This window comes from Ciconia boyciana, chromosome 12, assembly GCF_034638445.1.
Source record: "Ciconia boyciana chromosome 12, ASM3463844v1, whole genome shotgun sequence".
Classification (NCBI taxonomy): Eukaryota; Metazoa; Chordata; class Aves; order Ciconiiformes; family Ciconiidae; genus Ciconia; species Ciconia boyciana.
The window spans coordinates 12588068-12615582 of NC_132945.1; the positions used below are offsets into that span (position 1 = coordinate 12588068).

At 47.6% G+C, this 27515-nt stretch overlaps 1 protein-coding gene across 2 annotated transcripts in view; it reads left to right on the top strand.

Annotated features, from left to right (window-relative positions):
• Positions 1–27515, top strand: part of LOC140658462 (gamma-aminobutyric acid receptor subunit beta-4) — a 75959-nt gene that overhangs the window by 40246 nt on the left and 8198 nt on the right. For both annotated transcript variants that reach the window (XM_072876922.1, XM_072876923.1), the window contains exons 4-5: positions 12121–12341; positions 25457–25539. In XM_072876922.1, coding sequence (XP_072733023.1) covers positions 12121–12341; positions 25457–25539 — 304 coding nt within the window. The remainder of the gene's footprint in view (positions 1–12120; positions 12342–25456; positions 25540–27515) is intronic.

Here is a 27515-nt window from a genome sequence, read left to right on the forward strand (position 1 = left end):
TTTGGAACTTGGAATATCAAACCTTCCTTCTCTAAGTTAAAGCAGTGTCTTTAAAGCACTGTGTGCCTTGATATTGTTCCAGACAGGCTCATGGTTTCAATGCTCAGAGCTGTATATACAGCATTTTATTCTGCCGTGCAAAGTAGTAATATTGCTTCATCCATAACATGATTCCCTACCTATGCAGCCCCAAACTGCATTGGTGGTCTTGACTGCTACAAGCTCTATTTAATTCTTTTTTCCTCAGGGAGAAAAAGTCATTTCTGTTCGTTACACACTCAGCACGTGCCTAGAGATGTGGGGATCCCAAACTGCAGCATGGAGGCAAGTTAGCATCAGTGTCTTATTTTTACAGATAAGAGAAAATGAGGCATAGGTGAAAGTGCACAAAGCCTCCTACAGAATTATCAAGTGAGCTGAAATTGGTACGCAGAGATGTTTTCTAGAGTACCTAATTCCAATGGGCTACTAAGCACCTTAACTGCTTTAATTCCACATTCCTCCAGCCTTTTTTCCTTGTAATCTCTACTAGTCAGTGTCTATGTGGAGGGCTGGAGAACCTCTCCTGCTTGGGGTAGAGTCTGACTGAATTGGTGTCCAGTAAAACTCTTGGCAAGGTGAAGAGGATATTTCATTTAAATATAAAAAAGGTACAGAGGAGTGAAGAGTTCTGGGAATGTTTTGGAGAAATTACATTTTTCTGTTACCAGGTTCCTCCTGCTAGAAAACCTATTGAGTTTTAACCACTTGAAGTGAGCATCTCTCAGCAAGCAAGAGGTAAGAAAGTCACTACAAGGTGAAAATTCTCTAAGGATACATGCAGAGGCTGTGAAACCCCTTTGAAAAGGACTGGTCTTCCAGCATCACCTTTCCCTTGGCATAATCCATTTTTTTTCCCCCATCCTTCTGAGGGCTTTAGAAACTGATATCTTCACTAGTCACTGTTCAAATGTCTCACTCTAATTTAATTTACTCTAATAGGCTAGTTGTTGCATGTTTAATTAAATACAAAGTGATTATTAAAAACATTTTCGAGCTTTAATAGCTGTATATTAGATATGTCCATATGTGTATGCAGGAGGGCACTGGCAATACTTGCTGTAAGGCGGTAAGGGTAGTGCAAGGAAGTATGAAAAGATGAGCTGGGAGAAGCTAGGTGGGAGACGGGAGGAGGAGAGGTGGGATACAGGCACCAGCACTGTCCCATAGCTTGTAGGCATGCAGAAGGCAGTTATGTAGCATACTTAGATTAGTGCAGGCAAACAGTGAAAGGTAAAGTTGGCCTTTCTGAAAGCACCATGTTTTCCTGTTATGGGTCAGCAGAAGCCTATGGTAGCATAATCTGTTTTAAATTACCAAGTACTTCAAACCAGAAAGCTTGTTGTAATATAAGCATTCCCTTGGACTCCCTTTCCCAGCTATGCAATGCATGACCATAACACTTCCCTGAGACTCCACAGAGATAGTGCATTAATGCTTGTGTGTCTCACACTGTGGTAATGGGTGACCTTTGCATACCTAGAGAGAGGTTAGGAGAATCAACAAAAGGGGCCAAGTTAAGATTTTGCCTTAAATAAATATGGTAAAAGAGAGAAGGGATTTGGAAAGACTTGATGAAGCCATTTGGAGACATCTGATACACTAGCAGAATATAGATGTAAGCAATAAGCCTTTAAGGATCTCCAGGAGGGGAAAGAACCCGTTACCTGCACTGTCTGGGACCCATGTCACTCCTGGGACAGACTTCACTTGGGAAAACATACCTTGAACTTCTCATGAAGGGGGGGTCAGCTTGCTGCCCTCCTTGCACTATCTTAAGCCAGTCACCCCTCTAACTTGCCATTTTCCTGGAAGAAATTACTCAATTGGGAACTTGCTGCCTGAGCTCCCTCCTTGTTTAAGTGAGCATCTTACCTGTTTTTAGCTCTCCTGGTACTACAATGAGTCCTTACGAGCTCCCAGCCCATCTATGAGTGAGACGATAGGGTAAGCACCATCCCTTTGACTTTCTGCCTGAAAACTGGTCAAATTAATGCATCACCTTTTTCTGAACTTAATGTATGATGTTGCTTCTCTGGCCTTAGTTAGCTGTCTGAACAAAGCATGCCCTTCTATGCTGGTTTGGCATGGGAAGGTATAGGAACCAAAAATGAGTTTGACCATTTGTCATTAAGTGTTTCCTCTCTGGGAAAGACAATTTATCAAGTTATTATGAGGTTTGGAGTGAAAGCTAGCTGGTGATGCAGAAATGGGAAGGTCAAAAAATCCTGCTTTTGGGGGTAGAATGGGCTCCAGGTTTTGCCCAGCTACTAGTTCATGGGGAACTCAGTGAGGAGACCAGACCAGCAGAAATGGTATGCAGTAGCTCACAGATTTTATGGCTTAAGAATAGAAACTGCCTAGTGTTGTTCTCTAAGAGCGTGCCTGAGGAAGGTGTCATGCTGCAGGTGGTGATTTTGGGATTGCTGCCTGTAACACTGAACAAGGTTGCTGTTTTGCATGTGCTCATAGAGCAGGTGATACTCATCCCTGTGCCCATTGGTTCTGGCTTTCTCCTCTTGACCTCTGCTTCCAGTATGACTGGGGCTGTTAAGCAGATAACATATGGTGCTGCCTCCTGCTCAGATAGAGCATTGATATACAGGCTCAGAAGTCTGAAAGCCTTGTCATGGGCATATCAACGCCCTTTTGGCTTAGGACCCAGCTAGGTATGTCCTCTATTTTATACCTGCAGGACCAGCACCAATCCAGGTGCTGCAGGGATAGGGCATGGCAGGAGAGAAATAGGGCAACAAAGTGACACTTTACTTGCACACCCTTAGTTGTTGAGGATATAGCTGATATCTGTCCCAGTTTCTAGACATGCATTCAGCAATTAAACACATGCAAATTACTACAAAAGTAGATCAAATTAGTGAGGGGAACATCTCCATGCAAAGTACTTCTCAGGTCCTAAAGAAAATGAGTTCAAGAGCACAAAGACCTGCAGCACAGAAGGGCATAGAGCATATCTTAGAAGCCAACAAATTCCTATCCCTTACTGGCAGAGAGATTGCAGGAGGAATGTGTCTTCCTGATCCCCAAGTCAGTGCTGACATCTTGTTATTCAAAAATAGGGGAAGTGGAAAGAGGTTGTGGCTTTCTTGCCTGCTAAGCTGAAATGCAGGGAGAAGGGCAGTATCTAAAATAGTTGTCACTTTATGTAGAACAGTTGTCATGCAGAACTTCAGACTTGTAAACTGGGCATTAGCTTGCATCAAAAGAGAAATTAAAAGCAGCATTTTGGCAGAATACTCTCCCCATGAAAAGTACAGTATGTACAAGAGCTGTTGCCTCCTGCCCTAAGCAAAGGTGAGAGTCTGAACAGTCTTAGAGCTGGAAAGACTGCTATCAAGTATTTACTTATGTCAGATTAACCAGTGCTTGTTAAGATCTGGGACCCATTGATTTATCTGTGTGGAAATGGACAATCCCTTATGAGGGCAAAGTAGTTTTCTTAAGCTTGCTAAGGAACAACCATGGCTGTCTTGCTCTGTCCTTCATGTATTCTCCTGTACATTTTACACTGCTCCAATTCTTTGCAACTGATTGTAGGCACATCCTGTCTCCTCCCCTTAAAAATAATTCCTCTTATTTCCCCTACCCTTCCTTAAAATGAAATATACTTGAGGGCTACTTTGTCCTTTAATTTCTCTCCCAAGAATGATGGGAACAGGAGCTGGTGTTTAATCATCAAAGAAGTTGAAGCCAACAAACTGTTCATTAGTCTCTGGCAGTGGCAGCTTGGTTTTTACTAAGTCAGATGTTCCATTTTTCTCCCTCTTTCTGGAGCATCTTGGCTTTCCTAATGTTCTTTTGCGATCTTGGACAAGGAGACCATATGTCATTTGCTTATATGGGGAAGGACTTTTAATTGGTCACTTCTTCAAAAGGAGGTGCTTTATCAAAGTTGGGGTGGAGGGGAAATGGGGGGAAAAAGTCAAGTGGCACAGCTAGTGCTAGAGGCAAGTTGCAAAACCTCCTTTATCCCTCATGCCCAAAGTCGTGCAGCAGCAGAAGAGCAGTGTGCACTTTCCCCTGCAGAAATGTTATTGCTTCCAGTACCTTATAAGTGCTTGGTGAAACACAACCTCCACTAGCAGCCTGGAATAGTCACCTTCACTTTCAAAGCCCCTCTGAAAAGTATCTGAGTCATTTGTCATCCAGAAAAATGGACTAGGCACAGGAGACGTCCATGTTGCCAGAAATACTGTATTCTGAGCAAAGGTTTGACCCTTTCACATACATTACTCCTTCCATTTCTAATCCTGGCTTCTGAGTCTAGTGTAGCTCCCAAAGAGCATGCACAATTCTGCCTCTGGACAAGTTTAGTACTGGGGACTCTAGGTCACAGCAAAAAGGAAAATGATCTGACCCAACCTGCCAATGATCCATGTTTCCCAGGAGCAGTGTTGGGGGTTTATGAAGCAGCCTGCCTGGGAGGGATGCTTCTGGTGACTTTCTGTTGGAAGGTGGAGCTTCTGCCTCGCAGCACGAGGCTCTGTGTCCTTGGGCTATTCTTTCCTGTTAGTCCCTTCCTTTTATGACTTGGACTGTATTTTCCACACTAATGCCTAGACCTTCCAAAATACTGTTAAGCTCCTGACTTTGTGCTTTTGTAACAGCAAATTCCACAGGCTCTGTAGAAAGTTATTTCCATTACCTTGCTTTCAGTCTGTTCTTGTGCAACAACCCATTGCAGAACGTCAGATACTGTCATCATACGGCTCTGTTCTGTGTTTAACCCGTGCAACAGTTCTCCCCTCCCTTGCTGCTTCCTGCCTCTACCAGAGCCTTTCTACTACTTTTGAGAGTACATGTAGTTATTTGTGTTCTGCTCAGTAACCCTTAAGTATCTAAAAGGGGGTGGGACCCTGTAATCATAACCCTGTAGGGTTACGATTATTACTGACAATGCAAGCGCTACAGGGAATCAGAAAAGAGTAAGATTGATTTGTACTTGTTTTAAAGTGATGTAAATACAATGGAGAGCTAAACTGTGGAACTCACTACCACAAGATTGCAGATGCCAAAGGCTGAATATTCTGAGAGGTAAGACAAACTCTCAGAGGAGAAACTGAGTATCTTCATTTAAGAAGGTACCAGCTCTGGCTCAGGAAATCCTTAAGCCTCAAATAGCTGGAGAATTAAGTATCACAACAGAGACCCTGTTTTGCTTATATTCCTCCCTGCTATTCTCTTTACTATTACTGAAGACAAGATACTAATATAGAAAGACTTTTGGTCTGACACAGTACAACTGTGTCTCCAAAATCAGCACAAGCACACTTGTAAGAATACCACCTGGGACATATACCATGTTTGTGTTCTGCACACTGACATGAGACTGTGCAGGAGAATGGCAGCTCTTTTGGGGGAAGAGGGGCTCCTTAATTTTAGACCCCTTCTGCCACTGCAGTGAGCAGAAAGGGACACACGATGCTATCCTCCAAAGGGGTCTCCTTGAGCCTAGGGACTCTTAACAGTGCATCACTGCGTGCAAAGGAGGAGTGCCTTAGGTGGCTTTCCAGTTAAAGACTGAAGGTGCTCTCTGCAGAGTGCTGCCTTTGTTACTGAGGTGCCTTAACTGGTCCTGCTCTACCCCTCGCTGTTCTTTGATCTGTAGACGAGGAAGTTCAGGATCCCACCCTGAACTGACTCCCTGAAGTGTTGTGTTCCTTGGTGGTCTGGGCGCATACCTGCACACTGCTCAATGCACATGGCTGGCTCACAAGCAACTGGCCACATGCCCATGTCCTCACCTGGGTTGTGGTGGCTTCAGATAGTATCTGCTAACCCTAAGTGCTCCAGCTTCCTCCTGGCCGCCAGTTTGTCAGTGCTTCAGTGGCAACCAACCTGTGCTCACAGCACCAGGAGTGACCCACTCTCCTGTGTTAGTCCCCTTTCCTGGACCCACATGCCCTCTCGCTGACTTGGTCTCCTTAAACTTTGCCTTCCTCTGCACAAGTGGGTTTGTTCCCATTAGGCTTAGATCTGCCATCCTCCTCCTGGGCCACTTCTCCTCCAAGAGGCAGCTTTGCTCTCCTGTGACAGTGGGCTCATTTCTGATCACAGACTGCACAGAGCCAGCACAAGTGGGGAAGGGTCCAGGGTGAGTCCAGGTTTGCTTTCTAAGGATAGGTGAGCATTGTACTCCCAAAGGGGCTCTGTGAGACAGAGGTGGAGGGGCTCATATGGTAGATGCTAATAAAGGTGTTTGGAATATGAGACAGTGGAAATTCATTCTTGAATTCATACTAATGCTGCTGGCTTATTTCCCTTCTTATCATAGAATCATTAAGATTGGAAAAGACCTCTAAGATCATCGAGTCCAACCGTCTATCCAACACCTCCATACCTACTAAACCATGTCCCATAGTGCCATGTCTACACATTTTTTGAACTCCTCCAGGGATGGTGACTCCATCACCTCCCTGGGCAGCCTGTTCCAATGCTTGACAACCCTTTTGGTGAAGACATTTTTCCTAATATCCAATCTAAACCTCCTCTGGTGCAACTTGAGGCTGTCTCCTTTCATCCTATCACTTGTTACCTGGGAGAAGAGACCGACACCCACCTCGCTACAACCTCCTTTCAGGTAGTTGTAGAGAGCGATAAGGTCTCCCCTCAGCCTCCTTTTCTCCAGGCTAAACAACCCCAGTTCCCTGAGCCGCTCCTCATAAGACTTATGCTCTAGACCCTTCACCAGCTTCGTTGCCCTTCTCTGGACATGCTCCAGCAACTCAATGTCCTTCCTGTACTGAGGGGCCCAAAACTGAACACAGAATTTGAGGTGCAGCCTCACCAGTGCCGAGTACAGGGGGATGATCACTTCCCTAGTCCTGCTGGCCACACTATTCCTGATACAAGCCAGGATGCCATTGGCTTTCTTGGCCACCTGGGCACACTGCTGGCTCATATTCAGCCGGCTGTTGACCAACAACCCCAGGTCCTTTTCCGCCAGGTAGCTTTCCAGCCACTCTTCCCCAAGCCTGTAGCATTGCATGGGGTTGTTGTGACCCAAGTGCAGGACCTGGCAATGAGCCTTGTTGAACCTCATACAATTGACCTCGGCCCATCAATCCAGCCTGTCCAGATCCCTCTGTAGAGCCTTCCTACCCTCAGGCAGATCAACACTCCTGCACAAGTTGGTGTCATCTGCAAACTTACTGAGGGTGCACTCGATCCCCTCATCCAGATCATTGATAAAGATATTAAACAAGAGTGGCCCCAAAACGGCTGTGCACCAGCTGCTGTTCCCTTAGATGTATCTACCCTGTCCTCTGAGAAACTGGGGAATCCATGTGCATGCTTGACTGAATTTGTTGCCTCTGGGGTTCTGCAGGAAATACCTTCCTCCATCCATGCCCCTCTCGTGTCAACATTTCATCCTTTCACTGTTTAGTCCTCCTATATCATCTTTGGTTTGGGGTACCTGCTGAGTTTCAGGAAAGGCTGTAATTATCGGTCTCCTCCTCTTGTCTGGAGATGGATGCTAGCAGCCCTGTCCTCAGTAGGATGCACTGTCATTTCAGCATGTGAGGCCCCCAAGTAAGCTCCTCTTCCTTCTCCTGAGCTTTTGTGGGCCTCTAAGTGAGCTGTCCTCCCTCCTCACAGGAAGGCACCTCTGCAACACGAGTGTCTGCTGGCTCCACGTGTTGCTCTCACCTCTGTTTGTGCGTCACACGCGGTAAGGAGGAGGAAAAAAAGAAAGCAAAGCCTTTGCAAAACCTGGGAGCGGGGGAGGCGAGGGGGGCTGGGAGTGACAGCTCGCAAGGAGCTGCTTGGCAGAGCAGACCGAATAGAGGCACGTGGAGGGGAGGGTCTCATGGGGACGGTCATGCTGAGCGGCTTTCCAGCAGGCTCAGGTGCCATCTCAGCTTCATGAGGGGCTGAAGGGTAGCTGTAGTGCTGAGTGCAGTCCCGCACGCAGCTGGGCCACGAGGTCTGCCGTGCAAGGCAAGAAGGGCAGTGCAGGAGTACTGCAGTAAATAAAAGGGCTGGAAGCAGCATTGGAGCTGTGCAGCTTGTGAGCTACTGGGTACTGGATTTCTGGGACAAACCAAGAGATCTGGCCACCGCTGGGCTAGCAGAGATGGAGGAGAGAGGAACAGCTTGTTTTGAAGCACACAAGCTCTTTTGGCTTAAGGGGCACATGATTTGTAGGTCAGTGAGACTTGACAGGGCTCACCTGGGTCTGAAACAGGCTTTCCCCTTGCCAGTGCTGTTGACTACAGCATTTCAGCTTCCCGCAGTGGGATGCTGGTTAGGGTAGGTACAGGCTGACGTGGCCAGTTAAGCTACGGTAGCAAAGCCTAGCTAGAGAAAGTTTGCAGTATCTTTGGAAAGCTTGCTTTTCCTGGGGGTGGAAAACAGAGGACCAGGTGGAGATATGTAACTTCTGTTCATGTGCACCTTTCAGAAGCCCCTTTTCCCTTGTCCCAGCCTGTGTTTTTTAAAAACTGAAATCTAAGTTCACACTGAAAAATTTCCAAAGGCCCTTGCAGTGCAACATGCATGGAGCTTCTGATGAGGAATGGTATCTCCCTTCCTCCACGCTTGCCTCTCCTCCCCCAGTAGCCACCAGATGAAGCAGGAGGTTGCACAAGGTAGCCTAGCATATACATGCTCCCTCCAGTGTAGGTCCTGCCTTTTCTCCCTGGTGCAGTACCTGGCAAGGTGAGCTGGGAGCTCTCTGCAAAGCTCTCCCACCCTTGCCACAGCAGTGACTGGTGCCTTGGCCAGACTCTGGCCCTGCCTGAGCATTTTATGGTCCTCCAGAAAGACCCAGTGGAATCCATAACAGGACATTTGGAAGCATTTTTGTTGCTACTGGAGCTGCACTGGTGCAGTGCAGAGAGGGTTTAGGCTGCTAGTTCAGAGGCAAGTGGAAAGTCATATTTGCCTGTACCACCTGCTTGCTCCTCCAGCAGCAGCAGTGGACAAAGCTGCTTACTGGGTACGCATGCACAGAGAAAGCTCCCTCGCTTATCCTTAGCACAGGTGGCAGGGAAATTCAGCTGTTTTGTCCCACTAAAGTATTTCAGTGGTGAGCTGGAAGGAAGAGCTGCAGGGGTGCATGGGCTCCAGGTGTGTTTGGTTTTGAAGTTCTTAATTGAGCCTGGTAAATGGGCCAACTTTCTATCTGCTGGTGATGCTGGGAAACCCAGCTTGTATATCTGTGGCATCAGTAGGCTTGTGAATGTCACTGGTTACTGGGAGGTTTGGGAAAGCCTCATATTAGCCCAATGACAGATGAAACCCTACAACAAAGGGATTGTCATTCAAGACTTGGAGGAAAATCAGGCTCGTTACTTCTGATTCCTAAACTTATGAACTGCTGTATGCATTGGCTCCATCTGGCCATTCTGCTTCTGCAGAACTATGTCACTCTTGCTTGTTATTCTATCTGCCTCTGAAAGGAAGGCTATGATTAAGATCTCATCAGCTCTGGAGCCTGGCCAGGTGGTAATGCTAGGGTGTCACACAGGTACTTCATAATTGCCTGACCAGACTATGGGGTATAAAGGGGAAGGCAAGCTCACTGCTTTCTCTCCTGAGTACTGGTCCCTCTCGCTTGCTGTAGTGGGCCATATCAGTGCTTCCTCCAGGCCCCTGGTCTGTGCCCTGTCCTTTCCCAGGGGCCTGGAGGCAGAGCATCCTTTTTCCCCAAAGCGCAGTGCTGTGCCCATCAGTATGTCAGCGGCACCTGTCCTCCCAAGGAGAACCTACCTCTGTGGGGTGGACACTTGTCCTGCTCTTTTCCTTCTTCCCAGAAATCCTGCCCACTGTTCAACAATGTGATGGGGTATGGAGAGCAGGAGAATGAGAAGTGGAGCACAGGAATCAACAGAGAGAGAGGCTGAGGGAAACCTCAGGCACTAGATGAACCATGATTATCAAGTGCTCCAGACTTCCATGATGCTGCCCAGAGAAATCTATTGTGCCCAGAAGCCCAGGAAGATCGGAGAACAGAGCTTAGCCCAGGGCTGGGCTGACTGTTCTTCCCCAGAAAGATCTCTGCACCTGAAGAACATCATCAGCCTGATGGTTAGGGTTTGGGCTTTTATTTCTGCACCCTTCTGAGTTTGTTCCCATCGATCATGGAAGATGTGTTTAGAAGGTGTATCTCTTAGGTGCTAATGACTGTTCACTTTGTAAGCAGCTTGCCCTTTTTGACTTCTGGAGATCAGTGCTACCTCTAGTCTCCTGCTGCTTGAAGGCTGGCAGGAGCCTGCAATGACAGCAGGGTGGCCTGGTTAGGGGTGAGGTGTTGCAGGACTCTGTCAAGGATTAGGAAAATGCAGGTCAGTGAAGCAGCTTGCCAAGATGTGTGGGCGGAGTTCTCAAAGGGAGAGAATGGAAATTATGCCTCTGTAGCTGAGTTTCCCACAAGCAGGGGAAGAGTCTGTTACCAAGGAGGGTAAGAGGCTCCAGGAACTCAGGTGCTCTGCTCCTCTGTGCTCTCACTGCAATGCAGGTCCAACCACTCTGGGAGGGGTACCAGGGAGAACATTTTCCTTTGCAAGGTCTTGACCAAAATGAAAGTGTTTGTGCACCTGAGAGATGGTCTGTGAGGCTTCTGAGGCAGGAGTTTAGCAGTCCCTTAAAAAGCAAAGCAAAACAGTTTCTTGGCCAGAAAGCTGTCACTGTGTTTTTCTTCTTTTCAGTATAACACAGAGAGTGACAGATATAGCTTTTGTATCCAGTCTACACCACAGATTTACTCTGTGACCTTTTGGATATGCATGTGGGTCTAGATTTCTGAATCATAGTTAGATACCCAAAGGCTGGCATACCAATAATGTGGGATTATTTGAGCTTGTTTTTAGAGGTGCTAATGACACCTGGCTTTGAGTGAAGTCAGTAGGAGAAGACAGGCAGGCAGGATGCCCCTGTGCTCAGCCCAGATGTTAGTGCATGAGCAAGGTCCTCACCAGCCCCTTGCACAGAGCTGGAATTTGCAGAGCAGAAATGCCTGTCATGCAAGTCTGTGTGGTCAAGAGGATTCCTGTGGCACTGTAGGTATCTCCTTGGGAAGAGACAATGTGTTTCTGGCCCCACCTGTTCTAGATCATTTGCATGCATTTACAAAAATGCTTTTTATTTAAGGACTTGTGAAAAATCACTGACTTCTGTAAGGCCACTGTCAGCAAGACTTGTGCCTGCTTCCTAATCAACATCCTGTTATTTTAATGCTAGCTGTTTTACCCCCAAAAATCTTGGCTCCTAGCCTGTTTTAAGACCTGTTGTGAGAATGTTTTCCTACAGTTGTAGGCCACCAGACAGCTCTCCCTGCCCCTCTGTAAAATTCTTGTCTTAGCAGCAGTTTTAAGTGTCAACCTTTTACTATTGAACAGGAGAAGAGCAGGAGATATGCATGGCATTGTGCTAGCTGGGGATGGTTAGGGAACTGCCCCTTTATCAGTGGATCATGCTCCACTGGTGACAGATTTCCTCCACATATGTCCCTTCCTGAGAATCGCAATGAACTCCCAACTTAGCTCATATAACAAGGCAAGTGCTAATATCTTGTCACGGCTGGCCTGGGTTGACTTTGAAACCTTGGCCTCGAGGTGAGATTCTCCATGTGCCCTTGGGAATCTCCTGAGTTTCTGCTCAAAATAAAATTGGCTTTTACCAGCTGCGTGGTAACAAGCAGTGGCTGAGCATGACTGCATTGTGCCCGGACACCTTTACATGACTTTATTGGGAGATCAATCCTTGAAGTCTTTGGCATGGTGTAGCCCACTGTTGGTTGACATCCTTTAGTGCTATCGTAGTCCTAACTACTACTAGTTTTGCATCCAGACTCTAAGCAGACTGCGACAACATGAGTGGGATGCACTTTTGTTTGATTGGAGACATGTGATGTTGTTTTGTCCCCTACAAAGCTCAGGCTTGTTTCCATTTTCCTAGAACAAAGCACATTCCCCCAAAACTGGTGGAGGTGCAGGCACAAACATTTGGGTGCCAAGGAATTTGGAGACCCACCAAAGGTCTCAGCAGTGGCAGTAGTGAATGGACTGAGTTACATCCCTACTCTGGAGCCAGGCTGACGTTTGCATGTTTCTCTCCCAGGACTACACCATCACCATGTACTTCCAGCAGAGCTGGCGGGACAAACGCCTGGCATATAATGACCTTCCTCTCAACCTGACCCTGGACAACCGGGTGGCTGACCAGTTGTGGCTGCCTGACACATATTTCCTGAATGACAAGAAGTCCTTTCTGCATGGGGTGACAGTGAAGAATCGCATGATTCGGCTCCATCCTGATGGGACTGTCCTGTATGGCCTGAGGTAAGTCTGAGCGGAATCTTTGTAGGTTGCAGTTGAGAATGACATCTCATCTAAACTTCCCCCATTTCCAAAGATATTCTGTTAAGGCAAGGACCCAAAAGACACTCAAGTGTTGCACAGCTTTAAGTTTCTCTTCTTTCTCCAAGCTGGAAATGGTTGTTTCCTTCAGGCCTCCAAAGTTTCCTGTCCTGCTATAGACAAATGTTGGAGATGGGAGTAGTCTGCTCTGAGTGTTTCTGAGTGTTTCAGGCCACTGTCATTCATGTTGCATAAAACTTTCATTTGAAACACTAATTTTCAGTTGCTTATAATTTTCTGCAATTTTGGCCTATGGAGGTGAGACTTCATTACTCTTGTATCTAAGGCTGAATTTCCATAGCATTTGAGTCAAATCACTTTAGTCATTTTTGAGTATGAGATAGGAGACATGTTTTTGTATTGTTAAAAAAAAGTCTCTTTACCAGAGCAATTCTGAAGAATGAGGCTTGAAAGTTGATAACTAGTAGGGGAATGGTCCTCAATGAGGACACTTTTTGTGGTGTCTGGAATAAATTAACATAGGCAAGTCCACAGCCTTTGAAAGTGCTGTACTTGTGTGCGGTGGAGGTGGCAAAGGTTGGCCTTACTGTATTATCTGGATATGTGGAGATGCCAGGGTACGTAAGAAAGTTAAATGAAGGGGGCAGAGGGCTAAGAGGGGAGTTTGCAGCTACAGGTAAGAGTGCAGGTTTTGGATACTGTAGCTGAAATCTAGGCAACGATTTTCACAACCCTGTATTTGTCTGCTTTGAGCTTTTCTCCTAGTTTTTTTTTTCCTTTTCGACTACCAAAATTCACAGCTGGCTTTTTAGACCTGCCTCCACATTCACAAATGATTGCGATAGCAGCTCTGGGCTTACGTCCCAGTGCAGCAAAGGGGGAGGAAAGAACTTTCTTCTTCAAAGAGGGTACACCCACCCTTCCCATTTACAGTATCAGCTCCTCTGCTGCTTTGTGTTTTGTGGCAAAGTCTGACTTTGTATAGTTTTTTTCCTCCTCTTTAAGTAGCAGGAGTATTTTGGGGTGGGTAGGGCTGGATGTAGGCATAGCAAAGTAGGAGGCTGCCCAGGGCATCATCCTTCCAGGGCAGCAAGGTGGCTGTGCCCAGTGCTTTCCCTATGGCAGAGTCCTGGGAAGCCAAAAGAGCAGCAGTCACTGCTGGTGCTGAGGGACAGGCAGCGGTACATGGGGTGACGTATGTACTACTTTTTCCTTCCAATTAGTGGATGCCTCTTGCTCCAGGCCCAGAGACAGCAAAAGAGGCAACAAGCCCAACTGTGTGACTCTGTCCCAGTTCTGCCTCTCCCTTCCCAGGACAGATACATCCACATCTCTACCTTGGCTGATACTGTTGTTTGGCTGATACTGTCAGGGAGCCCTGAGCCAGCTTTACTGACCCACCAGAAAGATTGCAACTTTCCCACAGCTGACTACCCCAAATTCCCTTATTGTGTTACAACAAGAGTGAAGGCTAGGCAAGAAGATGCTTTGACTTGGGATAGGTAGGAGCATAAATTCAGCCTGTTGGGAAGGAGGGGGCAAAGATTGCTGTCAAACTCAGGCTGCTCTTTGCTGCTGAGCCAGCCCACCTGAGCATAGAGCTGCCTCCCCCAGGCTGGTGGGAAATCTTTGCACACATCTGCGTAGCAAAAGAAGCAGAAATGCTAGTATATTTTTATAAGCTGCCATTTAGTCAGCTCAAATAATGAGCAGTGTGAACCTTGCAGCACAGGTCACAGGCAGTGGAAGTCCTTGGAGGGCTTGCACTTGAGCTGGCTTGGGCTGGGACACCACGCAAGCACCTCCTGCACTGTCCCTTCCCTTCCCCTCCCGCGGGGCCCAGCAGTGCAGGGAAGGACGCTCAGCTCCTTCACATGACCTGTGTAAACGGGTGAGATGAGGAAAATTGCATCCAGGCCAAAAGAAAGAAAATGACAGCTGTTTGCCCCTGTTATTTCCAGGGCCATAGTAAGAGCTGCCTGTGTTGTTTTAACTTTTGGCTGGTTTTCCTGGAAGCTGCTCTCTTGCCCCTGGAGAAAATGGCAATTGCAAAAATGAAGCATTGAGCAACTGTGGCTTCTGTTCCTGAACTGTACCTCAGGTCGGGATGGCTGGCTTTTACTATCCTGAAAGCACTGGGGATTTGGGGGACAAGCCAGGTGCCCTGAATGCTTGAAGTCTCTCTAGCTTTATTCATAGTGGTATGGGCAATGTTTTCTTTAGGGCTGCTTTCTCTACTGACTCCTGCACCTGTGATTTTGCTGACAAGAGAAGTGCTAGGTGCAGTTTTGCAGGTGCAAATAACTGTGATCCTATTCAAAAATACATAGCCACGTGCACAGCAGGTGTAAGCAGGTAAGAAAACAGTCATTGAATATTCACCTGTGTTCCCCTTATCTTTGTAAAAATGCACCCGTGCTTGTCCTGTAAACAGGAAGAAAAGTGGAGGTCCTCCCTGTGTTTTGAAGCCTGTTCTTGTCTTTTCCTGCATTTTTCAGAAGGATTCATAAAATGGAGTTGCCCTGAAGGAAGAAGGCCAAAGGAGGCAATTTCTGTTTCTTTTCCTTTCTTTGCCTGTTTATTTTTCCCCAAGCAAGATACCACAGCTCTGCTCCGTCTCCTGCTACCTTCTCACCAGTCACTTCCCCCTCCTTTGAGCTGATCCTGTAGCAAAGTGACTCAATCATGCTATTTGTGGCACAACAGTCATTTTGCTTTCCAGCAGTCTCTGATGTCAGAGACTGGGAAGGATGACACCCTGGCAGGCCCCTGCCTTCAGCAAGTGTTCAAGCAACTGGCAGGATCAGGCTCAAGTGCTGGATCAGACCCCAAGGTCCAAGTTAGCTTACGTGGAATTCAATGGGTATTTTGTTTCTGACTTCAGTGAGAACAAGATCAGGCTTCAGATAACTTGTTTGCATGAGTAAATGAAGCCCTTTATTCCTCTGCTCCATTGTGAAAGTTTTGTGTCAGAAAAGCATATGCTTGTTTTTGGTAGAATTAGCAAATTAGTGGATGAAGGGAGTGCAGCAGATGTAATATAGCTACATCTTAGGAAAGCATTCAATACAAAAGCTTACTTCAAAATTAATTCACAGTGGGCTTGGATTAAAAGCTGGTTGACAGGTCTCCAACAAAAGGAATGCATAAACAGCAGTGGGCTGCGCTGGGGCGGCAATGCTGGGCTGCTGCAGGGCTGGAGTCAGGACTGGTGTTCCCTACCCCCTTCTTCAATGAGTTAGCAGATGGCATAAATCCCAGAAGGCCAAATGGGGGCCTGGGGCCCAGATCCAGCCCAGAGGGTACTGTTATCTCTGCAGACATGAAGCAGGATGTGTGGTCTGCAGTGGGAGGATGCAAACTGGCAGAGCTGACAGGGTTTTTAGGAGGTGTAACCTGGCATGATGGTGCCTGAACTCACCCGGCCCCCAAACAGCTTGCAGGAATTAAAAGTTGCTGTGAAGCATAGGAGAGCTGGTCACTTGTAGCACGCATCAGGAAAGTGCTAAAATTATGTGGAAAGTCTGCAACATGAAGGGAGGCTTAAAGGAGCTACCCACAAAGACATAACAATCAGCTCTTGGATAGTGGAGAGGGGCAGATAAAATAGTGAGGAAGAGCTGGATAGCACTGGCTGAATTCAATAAATTTTTCCTCCTAATGGCTTTTTGTCAGAAATTGCATTGGTTTCATCAAATTTTAAACAAAAAATTAGAGAGAAATTTTTCATTTAACAAAAAGCATTTCAGAGAATGTTGATGTTTCACTCCTAATTTTATGTAGAGAATTTTTCACTTATGTCAATATTTCCCTCACTATTTCAAGCTGCTTTACTACCACTATGGATGTTTGAGAGCAACACAGAGAATCATCAAAGGCTTTCTCTGGACCTCCAGAGACTGTCTAGTCCACTGCTGCCACAATATTCAATAAGCTTTACATTATCACACATACAAGCTATACGTTATGGTCTGAGATTATTTCCTTTTCTAGACTGTGTAGCATCCATTTGGTAGTGAAACAAGTTGAAACTTGTCAAATGCTGATGCCATCAGTATTTTGTTTTCTGTTTTCAGAGACCTAAAAATAGAAACAACTGTAACAATGCTGAAATTCTCATATGGTAATTTGAAATCATATTTGAAACCAGCTTTAAAACGTCCTTCAGGGAAATCTTGAAGCTATTTGATTTCATTCTAATTAGGGACAAAACCGGATTCTAGCAAAACAGGTGCTTTGAGGAGCCCAGACTGCATCCCTGAGCTCGCAGGGGGAGTGGGCGGGCTGGGATGCTGGGAAGCAGGCGTGAAGCCGGGTGGACAGCAAGCAAGATGTAATGCCTGGCTGGCGAGGAGCCCAGGCAATGTAAACTGAGCAACTGAAAAACTGCAGAGGAATTTGATGATGGAGACTAAATCCTGTGCAGAGAGAATGAGGGATCTCCTCCTGCGAAGGTGGTAGTGGTGGTGGGGAGCATGTGCATGTGTTTTGTATTTTTTTTATTCCTGTCCATGATAGTCACTGCAATGAGGTGTGTTTTAGAGATGAGGCAGTTTGGATGCAAGCACAGGTGCCAAGGCATAGTGGGGCTCTGAGCCCAGTGAGTGCTCTCCTGGGGAAGCAGACTCCTGCTATCCTCATCAGTGTAAATACCTGTTCGGTGCTTAAAGCAAGGGGGGAAGAATTGTCATACTTCGAACAACTCAAAATTTGCAGCTTTAAACTGAGAGATGGGCATATCTGCTTTGGCAGCATGTAATTTCTGCTTTTCATGGGGGTAAGTTCCCACTGGTCAGCTGCTCCCTGCAAGGTAACAGCTCCTGGGGGACATCAGCCCTCACATTGCAGCAAGCTACTGCTGACCTGCTTGTGGACCAGACCTTGTTCCTGGGCAAGGCAGCAGCTAGAGCACCACTTCTATCTCACCTTACATCGGGAAGTGACACAGGTTAACAGACCTAAGTCAAGCATCCCGCGTGGTCACTCATCCAACACCAGGCACACTGGCAGACCCCCCCCATGCCACCCTGCTGTGCGATGCCTCCAGGGCTGCCCTGCCTGCTCCCCATGGCTGGGGCTCTGCTGGAGCTCATCTTGGGGACTTCTTTATAGCTCCCATCTCCAACCTGCCTCTTCATCAGGAGCCATCCCTGTCTGTATTACATTCCCCAGGTCCCAGCCTGGGGTTATTGGGTTCTCCAGCTGGTAGAAAGGTTTCTCCTGCTCCTCTCTCACTTGAAGCCTGCTGTTTGCAGCCATGTCCTTGTTCTCTCCATGCGTGTTACCTGATTTCCCGCAGAGAAGATGGCCTGATGGGTTAAGACAGAGGAGTTTTTTCTGTACTGCGACCACTGTGCAATTTTCTTCTGCCATCTCACAGGCCAGAAGGGAAGAAATCCGTGATTTGTGCTTCCCCTTCCCTCCCTGAGAGAGGTTTTTTTGGAAATGTGAGAGATGATTCAGGCTCTGCCTGCTCCCTCCGCAGGTTAGACAAAGGCAACGGCAACAGAGATCTCTCCCTTTGGCAGCTTGGGTGCAAAGAGTTGGGCTTATGTCCATCCAGCTGACCCCTTGGAGCTAGTCCTGCAGCCTTGTACTGCTCCTACCAAGGAGCTCTGCTTTGGGCCAGCTCCTTAGCACAAAGATGTGGGGATGGGAGAAGAGTTTGTTAGGTGGGTGAGGGGAAATGAGAATTTAATTAGGAGCTCAGCTCCCCAGTTGAGGTTAAGGACAGATCCTCTTCTGCATTTTTGCCTCCTAGGGTTGAGATGAGGGACTTAGCTGGAAACACTGGAAGGAAGTTTAATAATATGGAATTTCAGAATAATCTTAGAAGCTGTAGAAGAAATTGGAGCTCACCAAAACAGGATAAAGCAGCAAGCCAGAGCTGCTTCTCCATCCTTAATGTTGCAAGAACAGAGGAAAGCATCATCAGGGCCTGGCTGGAGTTGCTGCCTGTGCTACATCTCCTATAAGTCTGACTTGTTTATTAGCAAAAATAGAGGTCAAGGAGTATCCACAAACAGCTGATTCCCACTGTCTCCTCACAGATCACTGAAACAGCTTGCGTGCCCTGAATCCCTGTCTCACCCTGGCAGCACCTCTTAGTCTTCCTGCTTACCCTATCCAGCCACCAATCTGAGCCCATCCCCAGACCCTGTCTCTTCTTTGCCATATCCCACAGGTTTAAGTCATGGGTTACTGTTTCATTAATTCAGCTTCATCCCAGCCTGATGCTGTTGAAGGAAGAGGCCTCCTGCCCTGTTAAGTGTAGGTCACTGTTGTCTGAAGCAACTGTAACGAATGAATCTCTTTTTAAACATGTTCCACTTGGGTCTCTCTTGTCCCCCCAGTCCAGCTGACAACTTGCCAGATGCAGAGTGCCTTTGGAATAGAATAAAAAGGCAGAAAAGCAAAACCTTGCAGCCAAGGCAACTCTGGTTTGTACTCTCCCAGGGTGGAAAAACGGTTGATTTAGATGACTGGTACCCTGAGTACAAGTTTAGAAGAGTTTTTTTTCTCCCCCATCTGAGTGCAGTGCACACTGTTATTTATCAAAGGATGCCTATGCAAGCACAGATGCTTTTCAAAACAGAGTGACCTTAGCAGGATTGTGCCAAGGCTTATGGAGTCAGTTTTAGGCAAACAGACACAAGGGGAAAATATTCTGTATCCTTGCCTTGCTCTTGGTTCTAACATGACCTCCAGGAGTTTGCAAAGATCAGGCTGTGTTAAAAGAATGGCAAAATTCACCATGGGTTTATAAATCCCTCCAGGCCCTTCGAAGTTTGTGCTCACTGCCAGGCAGAAGGTGACATTTGCCAGCATGTTTTTATGACTGACTTTGAGAATGTACAGAGTAAAAATTCAATTTTGTTTTTTTCCCATGTTCAGCAAAACAGCAATTTTGCCTCTCTCTCTACTCTTAGTCACCAGAATTCCCTTACGAGTCTAATTTGCCCCATGGGGTGAGCCTGCACAAGTCCTGCGAAACCCAAGCTGCTTCCATCCGTTCTCCTTATAGCTGCAAACTGCTGTGAGCTTTGGGAGTCTGTATCCTGGGGGAAAGGAGTATCTTCAGCTTCTCGGGAGATCTGAAATCAAAAAAGTTGCAACCAGGAACTTAGAAAAATGTTTATCTTTTGCTGTGAGAGGGTTTGTGTTAGTGCCTGCATAATGACACTTACTCCATACCTGCAAAATAGGGTAAGTGCCTGAACTGCTGGCTCTGTCTCCCCCTGAATTAGGAAGGCAATGGTGGGGGCATTTGCGTTATACTCCTCCTATTCTCATCCATACTGAATTTTAGGCAGCATCCTTTCGAAGCCAAAGGTATCAGGGAACATTCCTGGGCACTGGACATCAGTGGCCTGCATAGTCAATTTGTTTTGTGGTTTTGGTCTGTGTCCACGAACAGCCTCTTGGGCATTTCCCAGTTAGAGCACAGCAGAGGCTGGTGACCATTCTCAATAAACATTTTGCATGCAGCCAGACCCTTTTTCTGGAGGGTAAGAATTTAAGTGTAGACAAAGTCTGTTCCATACCAATCGACATTGGCCCCAGAAACCAGTGCCAGGCATGTTTAGTTTGCTGGTATAGACACAGTTATGATGCAGACAGTGCAGTAGTTTATTTTGTAAGGATGAGCTTAAGGGAAAAGGGACCCCACTTGCTTTAGGAAGCCCTCAAACGTAATAGTCTTCCCCTCTCTCCCACCCAGTCCTCCTTAGAGAGTCTAGACCTGCTCCTTTTGAAATCAGATGGTATTTCAGGGAAGTTATTTTTTGCCCCTTACACTTGTAGCTGGTGAATTTGGTTCTCCCAAGACACAAGAGATGATCTAGAGGATGAATGGGTAGCTGAAGGCCTTCAGAGATGAAGTTTGGTAGAGGGACATCCGACTGGAGCAGGAGCTCAAAAGGCAGCTACCTTGGAGGTGGCCAGCAACAGGATAAGGAGGAGATGGAAAGAAGATATTCAACCATCGCAAGTTTTAATAGTAGGTTGGAGCTCTGTGCTGCTCCGTGTCTGTGAACTTATATAATTCTAAATAAGACAGAAGAAGCCATTAATAAGTAAACAGCGATGAGGAGGATCAGAGAGGGAATGAAATGGCTAGTGGTGTTCATGTCAGAGAACTGAAATATTTGTGGAGGATGGATGGTTTATAGAAACTTGAGCATTCCCTTTTGAGCTGCAGCTGTGGTGGGACAGTCCTCTGCTGCTGCTGGGTTCAGCTTGCAGAGCAGACATTGGTGGAGGCACAGCAAGGTGTGGTTGCATTACCCTTTCTGTGCCAGCATCTTCTTTGTCAATACAAGCTTCAAGTGGGCAGAGCTTTCCTCATTGTAACAAATAGAGACCTAGCACTCACCTTGTGTGACTTAGAGCTTTGTGGCTGTTTTTCTAGAGATGGTCTCTACCTCTCCTGGGGTTGAAGGATGCTCTCCAGAGCTACGTATCCATGCTACTTTGCCTTCTGCTCGGATCCACTGGGTGCTGGCAGAGAAGGGGGATCTCCATCAGCCCACAGCCTGCCAGAACTGCTCGACATCTCATGAATGCATATCCCTTTTTTCTTTTTTTTTTTTTGAGATGTGTGGTGGTTTCTCCACAGCCCTGTCTCCCCCCAGTTGAACTGTGTCCGCCTGCCAGCTGTGCAGCAGAGTAGCAGGGCAGTGAGGACTTGGCTGCTTGATAGCACGACTGCCTACAGACCTCCGGAGAAATGATTAGGGCAAGGGCATGAACGTCTGTTTTGTGGGGAAGGAGGTGTAATGGTTGTGACATGTGAGAGGGCTGACCCGGAGGCACATGGGGTGGGCAGAGATTGAGGGAGGAAAGGGGACCTGGAGACGGAGAGTGGTAGTGGTGGCCGGCCTCAGCAGCTGGAGGGAGCGGGACTGCTTCACTGAGCGCATCGTGCAAAGCGCAGGCGAGCCTCTCCCCTCTGAGGGGCAGTGTCTCTGTGAATTGCCGTCAAAGCAGATGAAATTTCACACCACACAAATTTTTGAATTTAAAAGGGGAGGGAAGTGGGTAGAGAAGCGGGGGAGGGAGAAGATGCAGCCTGGCCGGGCGCCAGCGCCTCTTGCTAATGCCACGGGGAAGGTGGCATCCTTCCCCGGTGTTCCCTCCGGCCCCCGCGCTCCCTGCTCCCTTTCACTTTGGTCGCATCTCCTGGAGGCGCGGCATGCTCTGTCTAGAGCTGTTTACAGGGCAACGGTTTGTTCTCTGTCTCCTCATCTCTTTTCTCACAGAGTATCCACTCCTCTGCTTTCTGTCTTTTAACCTCTTGTTCTTCTCCAGCTCTTCTTCCCCAGGCTGCTTTATCCCTTGCTTGCCCTGATCCCTCTCCTCTGTTCCCTTAGCCCGGTCACTTCCTGTACTGCACTATCTGCTCTCCTGTCTCTCATCTCCACTTCTGCCTCCCCTATCAGTGCTTATGCCGTCATCACTCTTTGATCGTGTCCTCATTTTTCTACCTCTTACTTTCCTTCCACCTTTATTGCATGTTAACCCTGTTGAGTTGCCCAGGAGCTCCTTAGTGTCAATCCCCCCCATCTATCTCTCCATCCAGTCCTCCCCATGCTGTCTTCTATGTGCCAAGCAAACACATCTTCACACAACAGCTCTGAGCAAATCAAGGTAATACATTTATACCCATCAAAGCATGAGGCAGAGAGGTTGGTCCTGTGGCCTTCTAGACCAGAGATGGCATGTGCTGTGACCCCACAAGGCGGCTGGGGTGCCTGAGTTTTGCTCCCATTCCCCTTTGGCTGTGAGAGGTAAGGGACTCTCATCACTTTATGAGTCCCACCTACCCATAGTACACAGCCACCAAAGGAGCTAGAGAAATCTCTTGTTGGCCTCTCTAGGAACAAGTGAATGTTGAGTCAGTCACAGAGGCCACAGGTGGACATTTCACCAACAGTGGCAGGTGCTGTATAAAGCAATGACAGGGTTGTGATGCTGTGGGTCACCCATGGACCTCAAGCAGGGTATGGCAAAAGGAAGTTGGTGTCCAGGATGCATTCTGAGATCTGTAGTCTAAAGAATTAAACACCCCCTTCTTCTCTGGGATACCACTTGCTTTATTCCAAGTAGGGCTGGTTTATCAGGGTTCAGGAAGCCCAGAGGCAGGACCTGAGCTGAACCTTGTGCCCCAGGCTAGCTGCCCCTCACATCTTGTCATGCTGCAGAAGCCCCACATCCAGGTGGTCCTGTGGTGCTGGCATCCCTGGGCTTGCTGGGCACGCCTCACTGTGGGTACAGCACTGCAGCTGAAATGCTCTGGACGAGCAGGTAGCTACAGCCTAGCCCAGCTGCGTGCAGCTGTGATACCTCTGCTCTGAAAACAGAACAAACCTTTCAGCCTACATGGTCCCAATTCTCATCTGCCCAAGCAGTGTTACATGGGCAGATCACCAGGAGTTTGGGACCTGCAGCCAACTGGCGTATCTCTGGAGGATGCTGAACTATACGGTGTGGATGCACCCACCGTTTAATGAGAAGGAAAGAGAAATTACCTGACTTTTGAGGACAGATGCCCTCTTAATCTTGTTTTTCTCCTTTCTGTCCTACCTGTCCTGAGGTGCTGCTCTTTTTGAATCAACAGGGCTAAATTCTGCCCTGATGTAAATCTCTGCTGATATAAATTGGTGTGATCTTGCAAAAATCATTGGAGTGGCTCTGGATTTATGCCGGCTGTTAGTGTGAGCAGGATTTGGCGCATGGAGTGTGGTAGCCATAGCTCACTGTGTCGTGCTCTGCATTTCCAGCCAGCACTGCAGGTGACAGGCAAATGCTGTTGAGAGGCGAGAGGGTCCCTCTCAAACCAGAAGAGGCTGGATGTCCTTTGTGTGGCCAAGTTAGCCAGCCAGGCTGCAATTTTGGGATGGACACTGTGGAAAGGTTTTAGCCCACAGGGTCCCACAAATGGGGTGGAAAATTTTCATTTAATACATTTTTGCATCTCACACTTTAGGGAAAACAGGAGAACACATTTGTAACTGCTATTTCCCACGGGTGCAGTATAATATATACAGTATATGCCATGTGCAGCATAGGGGGATGAGTCATACCCATTCGTGACTTTTTGGTCTCAGTGCCTGGCTAGGATGGACGCTACACCTGCCACTTTGGGCTTTCCTGGCAAGGTGCAGCTCCCTCCAGGTGTGCTATGGATCTGCTCCTCCACTGTGGTCTCCTGTGCCCAGCCACCCTCATCCAGGAGGATTAGGGTGGGAGAGACGTTATGTTTCCAGCAGCCCTCCTAGAGATGCCAAACTGGGATGCTGTAAAAGCAATACATGCAATCCCAAAGCCATGGTGATAATTTTTAAGTGGCTCCTGTCCTGTTATACTTCTCCCTCTCTGAGCTTTCTCCTCCACCCCAACTGCACTACAGACAAAAGGGTTAAGAGCTCACTTGGGCCCCCTGCTCAGAGAGAGGGCAGTTGCAATGTTGTATCTAGACCCAGTGAGGATATATATAAATTCCCTCCGTCTCTTCAGATCTATTTATAGCACGGCAGGCAGTGGCAAAGGCTCTCCTCAAGGCTTCATCTCCTACAAACAGTCTTCACAGACAGCAGAGAGATAAATTTAGCACACGAGATTTCTTAAAGAGCCAGCAGCTCTGTGGTGCCGCTCGCCTGCCCTGCTACAGCCCCCACCCTGATACCCCCACTGGGGCAGCTCTCTCCTGCAAGTGCTTACCCCCTCCCTCTCCCCCCCCTTTCCAATTTTCTGTCCAGCTTCACCCATTCTCTCCCCCTTTCTGGTCTCTTTTTCTTTCATTGATGTTTTTTCTCTTTTTTCCTTGTTTTTTTGCTGGTTTGCCATCTCATCCTCTCTGCTTTCTTATTTTTCTTTTTTTCCCTGTCTTTTCTCTCTCTCCCAGGCCACAGGGCTCAGAAGATAAAGCTTTCTTGTTAACAGTTCACTGGTTATGTCTACATAGTAAAAAATGTGTAGCTTGATTAATGCCTTCCAGATGGTTAATTGAAAAAAGAGGGGGGGAATGCACCAATCTCTCCCCCCTCTTCAGCACTCTGCACACATACATCGCACAGGAAGAAAACTGCATTAAAGGGTGAGGGGAGCAATATATTTGAGAAATAGGGGCAGCCTGTAAACTCCAGGGCAGCGTTGCCAGGCCGGTGAGTTAACTGTTGATTTCCTCTGTCCCTGCTTCGTGCCATCTTCCCTCATCTATCCCACCCCAAAATTCCCCATCCCAGAGAGTGATGCTCCTTCATGTACAACATGTAACACAGACAAACCCTCCTCGCACCCTCATGTGAACCCCACTGTGGGTACTGTGCCACTCTGCCCTCACCCCGTGCTCTGACACCCCCAAAGCAACACCTACCCTCACTGTCTCCTGATATTTCTCTTTCAGGGGGATGCACACACACACTCATGTGTCTTTCATTAATCTTGATCATGCAGTTGTTTGCGCAAGAGTGACTGTTACCAGAGCCATGAGCCCACAGGAGTGGAAGGGCCCCATCGGTGGGGTCTGGGCTTTTGGATTTGGCAATACCAGTGGGTGCAATGGAGGGGGCGTGGGTGGGTTGGCGGCTGCAAGTAGGGCCATTGGGGCAACTTGGGAGGAAAGGGGGGTGATAATGTGGTCAGCTATTCTTCTCCATAGGTCATTGCTGGGCAATTTAATCAATGCCTCTTCTGTTTTACAGACACGTGTTGGCTGTCTCCCTCTTACAAACTGACATGCCCCTCCTTTTCTCCCCCTGCCGTAGCTCTGCCTGCTCCCGGTTTCTTTGTCTCTCAAGGGAGAGACAGAGGAGGAACACAAATCCCTCCCCACTCTGTTAACAGAGATACTGCCTTGCTGACGTGAGTCATGAAGGGTTTAAGCCGTGCGGTTGAGGGTGAGCTGCATCCAGCCCCCCGCCCCGCACTCCTCCCACCACGGATCTCCCTGGTTTCCAGGGAAACAGCGGCCCCAAATGCTGCCTGACTTTCACATCTGCCTTTCATTTCTCCTTTTTTTTTTTTCTGTAAGAAAAAAACATACAACTGATTTTTTTTCTCCCTTCCCCTTTCAGGATCACCACCACAGCCGCTTGCATGATGGATCTGCGGAGGTACCCCCTGGACCAGCAGAACTGCACGCTGGAGATCGAGAGCTGTGCGTATGCCGCGCGCCCGCTCTCCACCGCGTTGTGCCACCCAATGCCACCTGCCCCAGCCACGGCTTCCCGCTCATGGGATGCCTCCCAGGGCCACCCGTCCTGGAGGATGCTCCCTGGGGCAGGAGCAGGCTCCCTCATCCAAAGTCCATCCTGAGGGGACCTCGTGGGTGAAATGCCCACAAAAATGGAGCTCTAACAGCAGGCTAGGCATTAAAATCACTCTCACCCTAGGAAGGGTGGTGGAAGCCTCCCTTAGCCCTAAGAAAGCCCTAGGAGCTTGCCCTCACTCGTGGCTAGCGCCGCTCTGCGTGGGAGGTGGGACCCGAGCCCTCCCACAGTCTCTCCCTGCCTGGATCTTCCCTTGACTCCTATGGAAAGCCTCCCCTGACCATGCTGGCAGAGGAGGTCCGGCTCTCCCTCATAAAAATGCACTGCAGTATCCCTGCAGGAGCGGTCCAGAGCAGCAGATCTCACAGTAATGATGATGCAGCTTCAGTGGTGATTATCAGAGAATTGCTTTTTTCATAAAAGAGATCCCACAGCATCCATAGTTGGAAGGTGCCATGCCACCTTTCCCAGCCCTGCCTGCACCTGGGACCCCCCTTCTCACTCACTGCTCGGGTTGCTCGGGATGCGCAGCCATCACAGCACTTGGCGTGGTGGGTAATGGGATGTAAATTAGGTCCTGCTGGAGACACTAATGACATGTCATTTCTGGCACTCCTTAGCATGTTGAGAATAGTTTACGGTACAACCAAGAAAACAGAAGGCAGAGAATTACCCACAGTTCCCCATGTTGCAATTTTGTTCTTAATGGGACATGTCAAGCCAATTTGTTAGTTGAAGCTACGTTTCCTTACAGTATTTCTAAGATCCACACAGAGATGAAGAGATTCAATCATTTCCTTCCTCGGAGCTTTTGTCTTTCAAACACTTGCACATTTGAAATCTGCAGGGCTCCATTTTGTTTTCTTCCAAGTCCACACAACTCTAGAATAACAGTCCTTTCATGGCTGGCTTACAAAACAAAGTATATAAAAAACCCCTTAAAACAAACCACCAAAATAGCCCTTTTGTGGTGTAGGGGTGCAGGGTTTGTAAAGCAGCAGCGGGCAGCTGGGGTATCCTTCCCCACAGCAGCTTGGGGCACTTACCTGCAGGAGATAGGCCAGTGCTGGCACTGCCTATTGATCCCATCCCTCCATCCCGAAAACAGCCCTCACCATGCATACCTCTGCCTAGCTGTGTGCCAGGATTCAACAAAAACCTGATGAGGCAGACAGCAAACAAACTGTTAATCTGATGTTTTAAGACATTGTATCAATACTTTATGATATTTCATGTTGAAATTACTTGTCTTTGTGAAAATTCTTTGACTTTTTAAAAGTAAAATGGAAATTTGGGGTTCTTTTTAAAGGTAGAAATTGAAGTGAAGCATTTATTTTTAGACTGAACAACCTTTCCCTTTAGAATCCCTTTAAAAAATGGCTTCCCAAAAAGCATGTTTGATTTCATATTGTATAATGCCATAATAACAAAAAAAATACAAAAATTGGTACCCAATACCGGCAGGTCAAAGAATAAATGAAATAGAGCCAGTTAACTGCAAGATCTCCTAAAATTAGTTACTGTAATTTGACATTTACGTTGCTGATCAGGAAGTAAATTTGAAGTCACTGCTGTTAAATTTGTGTATGATGAAGATAGCAGTCTGCGTGGCTTACTCGCTGCACATTTGAATACCTCCCAATTTGAATACCTCCAGAATGCATTTGAATACAGCTAAATGTGGAGGTCTGTGCCTGGGTGCGGGAGTGCAGGCAAGGCTGCCAGACCGAGGGACTCGTACCCGCACGGGTATCGACCGGGGGAAATGATGAAGGGATGGCAGCCCCGAGCACTGCTGCTGGAGATTTCGTAGCAGGGCTCTGACAGAAAGGGCTGGAGCGAGCCTTGGTTATATAAACCAGGG